Here is a 15,649-nt window from a genome sequence, read left to right on the forward strand (position 1 = left end):
GTCGGGGAGGATGCTCCCAGGGTTACAGTTTTTAGGGCTGTTGAGAACAAGTGTTCGCCCTATGCGCCTGCCTGAGGTTGCTTTTTATTCTTAGAAACGTTAATCTCAGGGGGATGATCTTTGCCCTCCTTTGTTACCTACTCTCTGGTGATAGAGTGGAAGTGCTGTTGCCTATTTGCACAGAAACAAGGTGTGTGGAAAAAGCTGTGGGAGGCCGTTTTCCGCCGGTAATGGACCTTTCCCAGCTTTAGGAGGCTCAGTGGGTCTCCCCGTATCCGCTTCTCCTCTGTCCTCTTTCCTTCTTATTTGTCCTTAGCTTTATTTGTGCTTTTATGTGTTGGTTTTTTTTAATTTGCGGTTTAAATTCTAGTTCTGCAAAAGTTAATGTGGATCTTGTACCTCTTCTGAAAGTGCTCATACCTGCTCATAAAGGAAGTTAGGTGGTCAGTCCGTCTGTAGACACGGAACAGCACCGTCACCTGCATTTCACTGTCACGTAATGACACAATGCCTTATCCTTCTAGGAAAGCCATGTGGGCCGCCCGACATCATGAATGGCAACTTTGACTACACGACCAACCTCCTGTTTGGGGCGACGATAAACTTCACCTGTAACGTCGGGTAAGCCGAGGCTGGGAGAAAGCACCCGGGGAGACTCAGAGGCTTTCAGTTGCTGGGAGATGTTTCCTTGGCAGGTGCAGGCATGGTGAGAGCACGGAGTTGTGGGGGAGCTTGTTTCATCTGTATTATCTATATTATGCATACGCTCATGTATTACATTTCTTTAGGTGTTGAGAAAATGGTATGTTTTTAGGAGGGCTAGCTGGTTTTCCTCTAGGGTTCAGCTCTTCCTGTACAACTTTCTGAATTTCCCAAGGTGTTTTTTTTTGACTTTGTTTCAAAGAGATTCAACGTTTTCTCTTCTTAGGTACCGCTTAGTTGGGGAGCCGTCTGCACAATGTGTACTTAATGGCAACGAAGTGTCTTGGAGCAAGATTCCAGTCTGTGAAAGTAAGCAGATCTTAAACGTCCTGGGTCCATCTCTTCCTCGCGCTATTACAATATATCTGGTAGTCTGGGGAGTGGAAGGTGGATGATCTCTGTTTGGCACCCAGTGCAAATTACGTTGGCCCTTAATGAGACCAGCTCCTTATGCCTCCCCCAAACGAGCATTCTTGGTGGAGCTGGGAATGAAAATTAAATGCTGAGGAGGATCTGTGGATGTTGGCAGCAGCTCTGTAGTCAGATTTAAAGGTGCATTCAAGATTTTAGGATGAGGTGATCGCTTTAGGGCTGCTTTCCTGTTTTTTCTTTAGCATTTCTTGTTGGTTTTTTTTTTTTTTTGGTTTGGTCTGTTGGTGGTTTGGTTTTTTTTTAGTTAGACCTCAGTTTCATGCTTGATGGAAATGTTCTTGCATTTTCTTGCTTTCCCCTGCAGTTATTCCCTGTTTACCACCTCCTGCGATCGAGAATGGGCATGTCACCAGCAGATACAGAGACTTTCTCTTTGGCATGGCTGTCACCTACAGCTGTGACAGAGGCTTTGCTCTTATTGGAGATGCCACGATTCACTGCACGACGGATGATGACCTCGAGGGAGTATGGAGTGGTCCAGCCCCTGAATGCAAAGGTAAATGCTTTCTTTATTTATTCTTTTGAATTTCTTGTTCCTCTCCCGATCTGTACTTTCCTGATGGACTGCCAGACATGAGAAGTTTGATTTGATTTTTAAAGGATTCCCAGAAAACTTAATGCAGTGATCTTGCAAGTCGTGGTCAGAGGCAGGGCTTGGTTTAATGGATTCTTCAGCTCACAGAAAGATTCCCTCTCCCTGCCTTAGCCCAGGGCTTTCTGCAAATAAAAACTGAAGCTCTAGTGTGTGCAGATTGTTAATGACATCTCTGTACTTGCACTTCACTGGGGACCCACCCCTGGATGCCAGTTCTCTTAGTCAGCTTCTCATGTAATGCCTCTGGTGTCACTGCAGGGCTTTTCCTTCCTGTAATAAATATTCTTGTTGTTTTATCCTCACTTCCAGTGGTCAGCTGTAAAAATCCAGAAGTGAAAAATGGGAGAAGGTTATCTGGCTTCGGCACTGAGCACACCTATAAAAACACAGTGACCTTTGAGTGTAATCCTGGTCATTTACTGAATGGTAGTAGCATAGTTACTTGTGAAGCAGACAATAGCTGGAAGCCACCTCTGCCAACATGTGACCCAAGTGAGTAACAAGCGGATTTATTTCCTTGAGCAGTTGCAGTGAAGTAGGTTTAAGAGCTGTTGATGAGCAGGTCAGCTTCTGAACCTTGTGCACTTGAAAGCCACGCGCTGGCTTGGGTCTTCACCGTGGCAGCCCACGCCAGTCAGATATTTAGACCTGAAGCTATTTATCTGTAAAACAGCAAATGATCCAAAAGTGCACTGAAAGGAGAGACAAATTGGCCTTTTACACCTGGCAGGCTTGCTTCACCAGCTTCCAGACCCACTGGGGAGGTTTTGGCTTCTGAGCTCGGCTGAAGCGAGATCCCGCGGGTTGGGTTGGTGGTCAGCGAAGGAGCCACCCAATCCCCGTCTTTTCTCCAGTTCACCACACTGACACTTGCTGCTGTTTGCTAAATGGGTTGGATACAAACAATATCCCAGACACATTCAAACAGGTTAAAATGTTGTGTGCTCAAAATGTGCAGTTTGCTCTTGTTATCACAGACCCATTGGGTGCCCTTCCCTGACTAACCTTGCTTTTTCTCCTCTTGTTAGTCTACTGTGGCCCCGCTCCACGCTTCCCTTTTGCTGAATTAACAATCGCTGTGGCTGACAGCTTTTTGGCTGGAACCAAGCTGAGGTATCAGTGTAGACCGGGTTACACCGCAGCGCGTGGGAAGTCCTCTGTTGTCATTTGTCTGGATAATACAACTTGGTCTGCAGACCCAGACTTCTGCGTACGTGAGTATCTCTGTTCCTCTCCTCTCTTGACTGACCGTGCGAGTGGTCTGTGCTTGAGACACTGCTCTGAAATTTGGGTCGTGCCCATCTCTGAGTTTGAAGTAATTCCCACGTTGCTTTCTTTTCCTCCAGGACAGCAATGTGCTGCTCCTACCATACAGAACGGGAACGTGATTGCAGACAATTTCCTGTTTGAGAGTGTTGTGATGTTCACCTGTCACCCTGGGTGAGTGGGTCACTGCTTACAAGGGACCGACCAGGGGCTCAGGGGATCATGGGCAGTAACATCCCTCTCTGGTTTCCCAGTGCAAGACTCCAGTAGAACTGTATCTTCTGGCTTCAGTGAGATGAGCATGTGGCAACACACAGGGCCTTGGTACTGCAGTGAACTGCTCTGGTTCGCCTCTTATTAGTGTCTTGGATGTGGCTGGATCCCATTTCATGGCAGGGACAACTTCTTGTTAAGAACTTGCCTGTGGGCAGTGGTGGGGAGGTGGGGGAAGAACCCTTTCTGGTTTTCTTCTGAAAGTACTAAATTTCTCTTTCTTTAGGTATGAACTAAAGGGGTCATCTTCTGCCAAATGTGTGGTATCAGGAGGTGGAGTTGATTGGGACACGGCATCTCCCCGCTGTGAAAGTAAGAGGAAAAAACCCTGCAGAGCTATTAAGAGAATAGTTGGAGCTGCGCTGGTGTAGCTGCCTTTCTGGTGGGCTTGGGCTGCTCTCACTTGTACTGGCTGTAAAATTCAGGATTTCAACACTAACTCATGCTGTGAGGCCTTAGGTGCACTATTCTCCTCCAGTTCAGAAGTTATGGTGACAAATTAGAAAGGAGCAAAGGAAGAGCAAAAATTACAGGAAAAAAAAGTCATCACAGGAGGGAGGGTTTCCTTTTCTAGTTACCAGGAAAAGATGGAGACGATTGGATGTTGGAACTCTCTCCACTCAGTTTGGTGTAAGACTGAAATCAGATGTTACAAGTTTGGTGTATAGCGTTATGTGAAGCTAGAAATGGCCGAATCATTTCTTTTAGCCTGATTAGGCACTTCAGTGGCTTATTTCATGGGGTGAGACCCTGGAGCTGTGTCTAACGGGGCAGTAACTGAGGTCCAGTACCAAGCAAGAAAGCTCAAAGTGTTCTTGTTGCTGGTAAACGTGTGGTGTTTGGCTGTACCCTCCTTCTCCCCACCCAGCTCTTTACCTTTTCAGCTGGGAGAAGTGCTCAGGCACTCTTGCTGATGTTCCTCTGCAGGAGAGCTCCCCGATGACGTTCTCTGCGAAGAGCCCCCCGCCATTGACAACGGCATGCACAACGGCACAAAGGGCACACACTTCGTCCAAGGCTCCACTGTCGTCTATAAATGCAAGGATGGCTTCACCCTCGCTGGAGCAGCCTTCCTGCAGTGTGTCGCAGGAGATCAAGTCCGGGGAGTCTGGAGCGAGCTTGCTCCCGAGTGCAGAGGTGACTCGAGTCTGTCTCGCTGCCTCCTCTCTGTCTTTCTCAAAATGCTTATTTATTCCTCCCTCTGTGAATCCTAAAATTGGATAATTCTGCTAAGGAGTAACCCTTCGATGCTTCCTGAAACAGCTGCAGTTAAATTCTAGTGCTGGAAAAGCCTGATGAGTTTGCAGCTGGGCTCACAGGCTAGTGGAAATGTATCCTGGTAAATACCTCTGGGCTTTAACAGGCGAACGTCCGTGCAGTTGGGCTGGGCAGGGGTCGTGCTCACCGTGTCGCCTGAATTGTCTTCCATGTGCATTGGCTCTGATTTAAGATATTGCCTGTTGTGTAGTTTTATGGATTGCTGTGCTGAAGGAGTGCTGAGTTTCACCTTTTGGCTCGCTTCCTTTCCAGGTGGAGCAAACATGATCATTGTTGGTAAGTAACAGAGACATTTCTGAACCCTCGTACCTACTTTATGTTTTTGTCTCCTGTGTGTTCTGCTTGAGACAGGCTTAAAAGCCTTCTGCTGCAGGCTGCCATCTTTTCTATTGTTGTTGCTTTAAAATCGTGCTGTGAAAAGGGCGGGAGGGGGAGGTGGGAAAGGTAAAGGCAAACTGGGAGGTGAAATACAGTTGAATGTGTTTGGAGAGAAGACTGAAGCTTCTTATTTCTCTCTTGTAGGAATCTTCCCCCTGCTCCTGGCAATGCTGGTTACGGATGTCTAGATGAGGGACCAAGCACAGCGGGGAGGCACCTGTAGACATGTTGGACTTGCTCATGCTGATCCCAGTGCTTTTCCCTCCTGTGAAACCGGCCTTGAAGCAGCGACCACCAGACCTGGGTTACCCAGGAAACCCTCACGCGTTCGGCTGCAGCAGCTGCGCGTCGTGATGGACACGGTAGCTCGTGCGTGGGGCTGGGCTGAGCTGAGGACACTGTCCAGGAGTCAGGGGCAGTTATGCTCATGTTAAGTCACAACAATGCCAAAAACCTTCACGTTGCACTAAAACAGACTCAAGAAAATCGTGCGCTTTGGGTAGCGCTGCGTGTTCAGTCTCTCAGCCCGGCTAAGGTCGAGTTGTGCCTGGTCCTGAGCAGGGTTCGGGGGGTTTGTATGTGTCCTGAGGTGGGAAGTGCTGCTGAGGGGATTAATGGTGAATGTCTTCGTGTGAGTGATACATACTTTAAAAGATCGTTTGACACAAATAGGATGCGTAAGCTGGGTATTATCTGTGAGTACTGAAAACATTGAAAACAACCATGTAAAAGTGCAGTTGTAGCTGTTACATCAAGGGTAGTTCCTTTAAAGAACAGTAATTTTACCGAGGAGAAAAACGTTTAAATGCCTTATTACAGAGAACTACTATTTTGACTCTTCCTGTGTGTCCTAAAGTTAGTTTTAAACTTTGGTTGAAGGTCTCTGCCCTGCACTGCTTTCGTATCCTGTCAAAGCTTTTTTGCAAATAACTTGTGAAAAGACTTTTCCTGTCTCTGCTCTGACTCAACGCTTCTCTCAAAGCACCGAAGCTTTCTGGTGGCTGAAAACCCTGACAGGATCCCAGCTAGATGGGAGCTTGGGGCAGCAGAGCTCATCTGCAGGCAAGGTGCTGCCCGAGCCAAACGCAGAACTTGCAGGTGTCTTGGCAGACGCCACCACACATCAGAAAGTTGCTGCGTGGGAACCTTTTCACTTTCTGCTCAAACGCTGCCTGTCTGGGGCGACTGATGCAGGTCATCACTGTCTGAATTTGCACTTAAAAGGTTTTTTGAGGTGATGCTCTGCACCCCAACCCTGCTGGCTCCCACGGTGGGTCAGCCAGGTGGCAGTTCAGCTGCAGGACCCCTCGGGCTGCTGCGATGTTGGGGAGGTTTTTGGTCCCTCGCTCCACTGGCGGCTGCGCTGACACTGCACCCAAGGTAGGTGCAGATGCACGTTGAGCCAAAGCCTTAATTTATTCTTCTGTGGGGAATGAGCCACAAAGTCCACATCTTTTGTGCACCTTTGTTTTCGTCTTGTGTAACGTGTTGAGGGTAGTTTGTGAGGGTGGGTAGTGGTGAGAGGGAGGTGTGCTGACCCCAGCTTGAGCTGGGCTTTGGCAGCACAGCTCAGAGGATGGGACCTCGTTCACCTTGTCTAAACCAAAGACACAGGCGAAAGCACCCTCGATTAGTTTGGCTGACAGAAAGCCCAAAATGGGGTGTCCGTTGCCTTTCTTGGCTTCACCTCAGCCTCACTGAGTCAGCACTTAGTAACCCCAGGAGGTATGTAGCATCTTGTGACATGAAGTAAAGATTTGAAGGTTTCTGGGAATCCTGTTTAAAAGGGAAGCAAAATTGCGATGGGATTTAAATATGTTAAGCCTGAATCCAGCTTGAGACCCTAGGACTTTTAGCTGCTGGTACAGCAAGTTTCTGAGCTTTGGGGTTTTGTCTGATGCTGAGGTAAATCACCCATCTGTGACCTCGCAGCTGGGAACAAGAAATATTTGAAATGTCTGCTGCACACTTTTTGTTTCTGCTTTTTTACCAGTGCTTTTCTGCTAACAGGGACATGCACCTAATTAAAGGGAAAAACACAAGTAGCCATTTCCGTCAACATATTGGTCTTGTTCCAAATAGACCCACCAAGTTCTCCCTTCCCAGCAGAGCACTGTCCTGTTCTGCTGTCACTGGGGCACCACAAGATACTGTTCTTGGAAGCCAGCCTTGCAGAAAAAGCACGTGCAGATTGATGTTATTTTTATATATCTCTTACTGTAAGCCACCTGAGTGACTAGATGCAAAAAACACCAATGTAAAGCCTTGTGGTTTAATGTTGCGTTCTGTTCTGTTGTTTTAATCCCAGCACAACTGGTGCTACAGCCTAGTCCGGAGTGTTTTTTCTCAAATGACCTGATTTAGGGATCAGCTTGAAAGAATCTCACCACAAGCAAATGGAAGAAACTGTGAATGCTGTGACATAACTTACAGGTGTTGTCACCAAAATTTATCCTTGAAGATAAATGAGCTTATCTACTGTGTTTGTAATTCAGTTGTACATAATTTTACTTTATAATCCAAGCGTAAACAATCAAATGCAATTCCGAAGTATAAATGTTGGATATGTAAATATTGGAAGCTCTTTGTCAATAAAAGGGATAAAAAGACTTGAGTAACATGTCTTACTGCTTGTTTTAGGCTCAGAAGCACCCTCCGCTGTGTGAGGTGGGAAGCTGGAGGTTGCTGCGGCTGCTCCTGTATCAAAAAGTCCCGTCTGTGGATTTTTACTCTTCCAGCCAGCGGGGAGTGATGATGCCGGCTTGGATGAGTCCTAGAGCAGGCAGGGTCAGGTCAGGAGGAATCGGCTAAGAACACCTCTGTGCCTGCACCCACCTCTCTTTTGTAGGTGTATGGGCTACACAGCGGGTCCCATCCTCCCCTGCCAAAAATAGCAGCAGAAGCAGCAAGTGGGACCTGCAGCTTCCCCAGCTGTGCCCACCCTGTGCCGGAGAGCCCGGGGGTTCCTGTTCCCTGGCCCTGGAAAGCCCCACAGCTGCGTGTGGGGGGAACTGGGGTGCACATATATTCCCACAGCCCCCCAGCAGCCGCAGTCTGTGCCAAGGACCGGAGCATGGTGCTCGCCTTCGCCCTCCACCTCCTGGGCAGCTCCGCTTTGCTCCTGGCCACCGCAGCTGGGGCTCGAGGTAAGGAAGCCCTCTTCCCACAGCCCTCCTCTTCTTCATCGCTGCTCCTCTCCTCGCTGATCCTTTTGCTTTTCTCTTTGGAGGCAGGTAGAAGCCCTGGGCTGGTCCCAGGTGGACCTCAGTGTGCTCAGAGAATCACAGAGCCTCTGAGCTCCTCCTCGGATGAAAAAGACCCCTCTGGGCTAGTGCCAGGGCTACCCTGTGCCCTCCAGCGGGCAGGGGAAAGGGAGTTATAACCTTGCTATGGGAGGCTATGGAGAGTCATTTACAACTCATCGAGTTCTTCTAATAAGGGGCTTGACCTACGTATTTAACTGCCAAAGTAAAGCTGGTTATGGATACGGCACCTTACAGCAGCGAGATGAGGAGTTTGTTCCAGTAATAGATTGTGTTTGAACTCTGTCAGGCTGAAACTTGCTGTGATATGTAAATGCATTGAGATGAGGCAGGAGAGTAAAACAGCAAACAAGACTGTGCTATTCGGCCTGTTCAGTCTGAAAACCTGACAGGTGGCCCGAGGTGCTGTCTTGTTTGGGACAGAATAGCCAAAACCTAGAGAAACCCAGCTCTGTCACTGCAGTATGGTTCTGTTTACCCCTCCCTGTCCTAAAAGCGTAAGTGCTGTGACCTGGTTCCTGCGGCAAGGTTTGACAAGTGCTTTGTCACTGTATGGAGAAGACTTCTCCTATACTCTCAATCATGTTAATTATTCACTGGCATCTTAAATATCCTGGACCCCCAGTTCATGCCAGCTGAGGAAGCAGTGGGTCCATCTAGTGCAGAAAGCAGTCCTGCAGCTCCAGGGACACGCAGACCCGCTGCAACTTCCAGCGGGTCCCGGGCTAGACGGACACTGCCAACAGGGCAGCTAGCGCAGGCAGGAACAGCTTGAGAGCCGTGTAGGTAAACAATGTTTTATTTCTCTCCCTTTTTCAGCTATCCTGTGCCCTTTCCCAAGCATCAGGCATGGGAAGAGAGTATCCATGGCTCGCAGTTCCTACAGGACTGGGGACACTGTAAGCTTCGAGTGCAACGCGGGGTACATCTTGCAGGGCTCACGCACGAGCACGTGCCAAGCTGACTTCAGATGGAGCCCACCTCTGCCGGTGTGCAAAAAGGGCAAGTGTCTGGTGTGCGGTGCGAGACAGACACAGGGAAAAGCTCCCTCTTGTGTCCTCTCAAATCCGGTGGGAAAGCAAAGCTGGGATGCACCTGTCTTCCTGGCCTCTCTCCTCAAACCAAGGTGCTGCCAAGCTTGGGTCTGAGAGACAGAAAGAGCTCAGAAGAGATGAGCTGGGGTGGGACACGAGGCAAGCTGCGGCCATGCCCGGCTTGGGCTCCAAGAGGGATGGGGAGAGTCAACCCTGGGGCTGAGCTGCTGCATAGCAGGAGGCTGTAACCTCCCAGCACAGCCAGGAGCTGTCGGCCAGCTGCAGGGATGGCAGAACCTGCTGCCCCAGGGGGATTTCTGGGACTCAGCTTCTGGTCAGGCATGGGACATTTTCGTCTTCCTCCTGGAATGGGAAGTAATCACAACTTGTTGCTCTTGCTGCCTCCATGTACATCTCCTGCCTAATCCCACGACGTGCCTGTGAGTTCTCTTGTTGTGACTGTCATTATTATCAGTAATTTCCTCTGGTCACAATGTCTTTGTAGCCCTGGTGCTGCTGTGTTTTTGTTAACTTTGTCCGGCAAATGGAACAAGGGCTGAGCAGAATTCAAGATATTACTCAGCACAGTCCTAGTAGTGCACAAAATAGCAAACAACTGACCTGCAGGGCAATTTCTTTTTCCTCTCCAGAGGTGACGTGTCCTCGACCACCAAACATCGCCAACGGGCTGCACAGCGGACAGTCCTTGGACAAGTTTTCCCGAGGAGTGACCGTGTACTACGGCTGCCATGAGGGCTACGAGCTGGTTGGGAACGTGTCCATCAACTGCACAGAGACCGGGGTGTGGAGCAGACCCCTGCCCCTCTGCCAGGGTGGGTGGATTCTTCCCTGCCAGGTGTGGGGCTGGCAGAAGGGGTGCTGGGTGTTCTGGTTATAGGAACGGGAGGGGGCTGTGTGTGCAGCATCTGGCCCATGCACTGAAGTTTAAAGGATGCTGTCCATGCTCCCCACAGCAATCGGCTGCGAGACACCTGAGGTGCAGAACGGGAAGGTTTACGAATCACAAAGCACCTTCAAAGCTGGAGAAATTCTTCGCTTTTACTGCGATGCTGGTTACGCTGCAGAGGACACCTACGAGACTCAGTGCCAGCCCGGGGGAACCTGGGATCCACCGCTGCTCGTCTGCGAGAGGGGTGAGTGTGGGTGCGCGCCTCTTCCCTGGGGTAGCCTGGCCTGGTGGGTGCTTTGTGCAGGCAGGAAGAGCTTGTGCAGGCAGAGACCTTCCTGCGATGGGCTTTAGCCCATCAGACAGATCACACCGACTCCCTTCTGCCTCGCACGCTCTTCTCTCACTGAGTTAAGATTTTCTGTCTCCTTCTTGCAGTCCGACCGTGCCCCATGCCTCCAGGGGTCCGCAATGGAAATCACAACGGCCAGGGCAAAGCATTTTTTACCATGGGAACGTCTGTAACGTACACCTGTGATCCCGGCTACTACCTGGTTGGAAACGCCGTCGTGTTTTGCAGAGCATCAGGGAACTGGAGCCAGCCCGGCCCTCGCTGTGAAGGTGAGTCTGTGGTCTGTCCCCTCAGGTGAGAAGCAAATCATGTGGCTCTGAGCGCAGGGGGGTACCTTGATCTTTGCAAACAGATCCTCAGAGAATGTTAATCCCATGTGAAGTGTTGCCCTTCTTTTGTGAAGGTGGGGCTGGGGAGGTTTATATAGATGTCACGTAGGTTTTATTGTTGCAGTTTTAAGAGACTGTGAGTTTCTTGTTTTGTTCCGACTCCTTTTGCACAACGCTTCTATCTATCATCCTTTCCAGCGACCGTCTGCATAAATCCAGATATAGAGAATGGAAGGCAAGTCGATGGTCAAGGGCTTATCTACGCACCTGGGCAAACGGTGACGTTTCAGTGTCACGATGGTTACAGCCTGCAAGGCAGCGCTGAAGTCTTCTGCCAGGAGGATGGCAGCTGGCACCCTCCTGTCCCCAGCTGCAATAGGCTGAACCATTACCAGGAGTTCTCAAACAGGCCTGAATTTTCAGGTAAATCGTGACGTAGCAGCCTTGGGTGCACTACTGTTTTATGTCCCCCAAGTCCATTAAAAAAATGTGGTTAAACCCTGTGAGTGCAAGATTTAAGTATATCCTGAGGTTAAGAGCCTGATCCCCTGGAATCCTTTGGGAAAACATGTTGTATTTGTTTAATAATGGCTATATTAACCAAAAATAAACACTTTTGCAAGGCAAACCAAACACCTTTCCTCACAACAGTGTTCTTTCTGTGCTTGCACCTGGCATGCCTGTCCTGCGTGATTCTCACATCTGTTTTCTTTCCCAATAGGTGGTTGTGGTGCTCCTCCAAGGTTACAGTTTGCTGAGCTAAACGTGGAGCATAAAAATAAGATTGATTTTTCTGTTGGGAAGACTGTGCAATACACTTGCCGGCCTGGATATGCTAAACGCCCAGGAATGTCACCTACTATTACGTGCCTTGAGAGCGGAGAGTGGTCAGAAGCACTAGAGTTCTGTAAAAGTGAATAGCTCCTTGATTTGGTGTCCATTGTTCAAGAAGGAATAGGTGCTAGGTTCTGTCCATGCTGCCAAAAACTTACCGTTATTCTGGTGTTCAAACAGTATGTGACTAGTAAAGCCATGTAACTTTATGCCATTTGAAACCTGTGTTGGGGGTAGCTGGAAATGTGGGCAGGTTACTGGAGTAATAGTTGCATCTGTTGTACTGCGGTATAGATGGGCAGAAGCCTAAAATGAGGGTTTTTTTCTTCCCCCAGGAAAACAATGCAGTCATCCTGGTGAACCTGTGAATGGGAAAATTACTTTCCTAAAAGATCTCCTGTTTGGGTCAACAGTGGTGTACAGCTGTGAGGAAGGGTAAGTCCTGGTTTTGGCTACTGCTTCAAACAGCAAGGAGAGATGTATTAGGTCAGTCTCCCTTTCTTCCTCCTATTCATTCACTCCCAACAAATGGGTTCTATACAGAAGCCACTGCCTAGAGTTCTGTGTCAATATAATAAACAAGGTGTCCACTATCTTACGTTTACACTGTGAAATTGGTCAGGCAGAGCTCGGAAGGGGAACTTCTCCTTCAGGGCCACAGCTTTGCTGTCAGCAGGGCTCATCACACCGCCCGAGGTGGTTGGGAGGAGGTCCTAAATCAAACCAAGGTGACTTGAGATGAACGTTCAATCCTTCTAACACCAGGCACAGGTTAATTGGAGAATCCAGCAGACGATGTGAGATTTCCAGGGGACGTGTTGCGTGGAGCGGCGATGTTCCCATGTGTCAGCGTAAGTAGCTTACAACTCTGGGGCGTTGCATGGATTTGGTAAGTATTTTCCAGCAGAGACTGCCAACTCTTTCCAATCAGAGCTTTCACAGGGAATTTCTCTTCTCTGTGGGCATGAAATATATCAGAAGGTTTTTCTGTCACAAGAAAAAGTTCTGGGAAAAAGTACAAGATTTCAAAGCTTAATGGATTATAGAAAGCAATGTCTCAGCTGGAGCTTTTTCAGCAATACTTCGGTATCCTGTCTCTGACTTAACATCACAAGCACATTAAAATATTAGAATAATACTGCCTTCAGGTTAAGGATTGTTATGGTTAGGCACAGAGCTCAAAGCCAAGGAGAGGGATTTCAGGTACGTTGGTGGAGCTGCTGAATTTAGACGCTTCATTCTGCACCTCTGCAGGTATCCCTTGCGAGCCGCCTCCGGACATTCCCAACGGGAAGCACACAGGCAGGTTGCTGGATGAATTCCACTTCGGCACATCTGTAACATACACCTGCAACCCTGGGTTCCCGCTCCACGGAGAGCCCTCCATCCACTGCACCACCCAGGACGGGAAGAACGGCGTGTGGAGCGCGCCCCCGCCGCGGTGTGGAGGTAGGGCAGCGTGTGCACGCGCAAATACTCGGCTGCGATCATCCTGGCCCTTCTGCTTCATATTCGGAAAGACTAAGGAACCTCCAGACAATCGCACTTCTTGTCCAAGTGCCTGCTAGGGCAGGGTTTGCACAGGCTGATTGGCAGCTGAGACCCGGCTGGAGGATCATCTCCACTGCCTTCAGCACCCCCAGCCTCACCTTTCAGCTTGGGTCTCTCTCAATTTTTGCCATTGCTGGGTGCAGGAATTCCGTCTTCTATGGGAAAATTATTTTCAGACATGCGTCTTAAAAGGGATTGCAACTCTGGAGTGCCGCACGGCTCTGCACGCTGCCTAACTGCCTGTTTTGAGGATGCCTCACTGCCTTTATTTCTTTTGCAGAGGCAGGATGTCCTGTCCCGCAGATTCAAAATGGGAGAGTAGTGTCTCCTAGGACTGCCTACACCCACAAGGACACCGTTGCCTTTGAGTGTGAGCCAGGCTATGCTCTACACGGCCACAGAGTGGTACAATGCCAGCTGAATAACACCTGGGAGCCACCCGTGCCAGTCTGCGAGCAGGGCAAGTGTTCAAACAGCGTTCTGAGCACTAATCTTTCCCCTGCTCTCCCAAATCTGCTTTTCCTTGACTCCTTTAACAACTGGGCTGGTTTATCTTTCCTGGTAGCTGGCTGCAAAGCACCTACCACACTGGCGTTTGCTGAGCTGAAGGAGCCGCACAGCAACCAGACGGTCTTTCCCGTGGGGAGGACGGTGGAATACGTGTGCCGGCCTGGCTACACCCAGCACCCGGGGATGCCACTGACCATCACGTGCCTCCAGAATCGGACATGGTCCACGGCACTGGAGTTCTGTAAAAGTAAGTCTGACAAGTGCTGAAAAACCTCAAGTGGCTTGGCTGGATTTCCACATTTCTCTAGCTTTATAGGTTTCGTTACTTTAAAAGAAGTCTGCTCTCTGCATTAACATCTCTTTTTTTTTTTTTCCTCTAGGGAAACAATGTGCTCACCCAGGTGATCCGGAGAACGGCAGAGCTGATGTCCTCACGGACCTCCTCTTCGGGTCCAAAGTGAATTACTCTTGTGACAAAGGGTGAGTCTTGTGGCTGAATTCAGCTGTCAAGTGAGAATAAAGCAGATTTTCATCTTTAGAGGCTGTTATTTATAAGGGTGGTAAAGAAATCTCAAGCCTCTTAATGGGAATTAATAAATCCTTCTGTGTGACTCCAGGTACAAGTTGGTTGGAGACTCCCAGAGAACATGCGAGGTCTCTGGCACACACGTCTCGTGGAGTGGAGATGCTCCTGTCTGCCAGCGTAAGTAGGCCACCACTAAAGGTCCTTGGAGATGGCTTGCAAGACGAAGTGGCACATCTTTCAACACAAAGATTTTATTGCAGAACATTCCTGAAGTCACTCTATGTGTAAAATCTTCCAGTTTTTGTTTTGGATGCTTCTAAAAACGTTTCTGAAGGTTTTTTTATTTATCCTGGTCCAAACTGGGAAAACCATTAATATTTTAATCTCCCTGTTACTGGAGTAAGTATATCTCCCTGGCCATGTGTAGGAATAGTGTGGCCAGTCTCTCTCTGCTTGTGTTACCTATGGTTAAGGAAAGTGAGGTAAGAACTGTCTCACTGCCTCCAGAGATGGGTCACAAAGAAGCAACTCAGGAGGGAGCAGGTTTTCCTTCCCACATGCAAAATTTTCCACAGAAGGTTTGTCTCCAGATAATCGGGGTCACTGTACAGAGAGATCATCACTGGTGAGACGGGCTCATCCCTGTCGTTTCCCCGCCTGGGAAACGTGTGTCTCCTGCAGACCCTGGATGCTGCTGCAGCGCTGATGCTAAAAACCACCTTGTATTTGCCTGCAGGTATCATCTGTGATTCACCTCCAGACATCGCCTGTGGGAGACACAGAGAGCACTCGATGGACATCTACCTGGACGTGGTCACCTGCACCTGAGAGCCTGGCACTTGCCCTGTCCATATTTCTTATCTGCCTTTCCTTCTCCTTCGCAGAGGTGAGGTGTCCTCCCCCTCCAGGCATCCCCAATGGGAAGCCCAGCAGCCAGCCCTCGGACACCCACGCGCCCGGCTCGGCTGTGCGCTACACCTGCCAGGACGGCTACTCCCTCATCGGGAACGACTCCATCAGCTGCACCACCGAGGGAATGTGGAGCCGGCCCCGGCCCCGATGTGAAGGTGTGTTGGTGTTGGCTGCTTTTATCTTTCTCCAGGTTCACTCTTCCTTCTCTCTCTCGGTCTCATCGGTGCAGACCAAATCTCCAGTGAGAGGCAGAGACCAAAGGTCTCACAGGCAGAGGGAGCTCCATCTGCCCCTGGATTTCCTTTTCTGTCTCCCAGCAAGGACAGGCTCTCAGGAGCGAACGAATAATCATAGAATCATCATAGAATGTCATAGGCTGGAAGGGACCTTAGAGATCATCTCGTCCAGCCTCCCTGTTTTGGGCAGGGATGCCACCTCTTGACTAGACCTGGCAACACATAATGATGTTGTGTGTAAGAATAAGAGTCAGTAATGTTGAGACATGAC

The 15,649-nt window shown here is 49.4% G+C and overlaps 1 protein-coding gene across 1 annotated transcript in view; it reads left to right on the forward strand.

Annotated features, from left to right (window-relative positions):
- Positions 1–524: 524 nt before the first annotated feature.
- The window catches only part of LOC104281231 (complement receptor type 2-like), a gene marked incomplete at its 5' end in the record, with an annotated part of 23,340 nt that continues 8,215 nt past the window's right edge, over positions 525–15,649 (forward strand). The window contains 21 exons of the mRNA XM_009879143.1: positions 525–621; positions 929–1,011; positions 1,439–1,630; positions 2,039–2,221; positions 2,758–2,943; positions 3,076–3,169; positions 3,495–3,580; positions 4,199–4,405; positions 4,799–4,822; positions 9,007–9,207; positions 9,872–10,054; positions 10,196–10,375; positions 10,567–10,749; positions 11,008–11,232; positions 11,531–11,716; positions 12,898–13,092; positions 13,475–13,654; positions 13,760–13,951; positions 14,085–14,184; positions 14,322–14,407; positions 15,115–15,297. Coding sequence (XP_009877445.1) covers positions 525–621; positions 929–1,011; positions 1,439–1,630; positions 2,039–2,221; positions 2,758–2,943; positions 3,076–3,169; positions 3,495–3,580; positions 4,199–4,405; positions 4,799–4,822; positions 9,007–9,207; positions 9,872–10,054; positions 10,196–10,375; positions 10,567–10,749; positions 11,008–11,232; positions 11,531–11,716; positions 12,898–13,092; positions 13,475–13,654; positions 13,760–13,951; positions 14,085–14,184; positions 14,322–14,407; positions 15,115–15,297 — 3,246 coding nt within the window. The remainder of the gene's footprint in view (positions 622–928; positions 1,012–1,438; positions 1,631–2,038; positions 2,222–2,757; positions 2,944–3,075; positions 3,170–3,494; positions 3,581–4,198; positions 4,406–4,798; positions 4,823–9,006; positions 9,208–9,871; positions 10,055–10,195; positions 10,376–10,566; positions 10,750–11,007; positions 11,233–11,530; positions 11,717–12,897; positions 13,093–13,474; positions 13,655–13,759; positions 13,952–14,084; positions 14,185–14,321; positions 14,408–15,114; positions 15,298–15,649) is intronic.

This window comes from Apaloderma vittatum, unplaced genomic scaffold (genome assembly GCF_000703405.1).
Source record: "Apaloderma vittatum isolate BGI_N311 unplaced genomic scaffold, ASM70340v1 scaffold37751, whole genome shotgun sequence".
Classification (NCBI taxonomy): Eukaryota; Metazoa; Chordata; class Aves; order Trogoniformes; family Trogonidae; genus Apaloderma; species Apaloderma vittatum.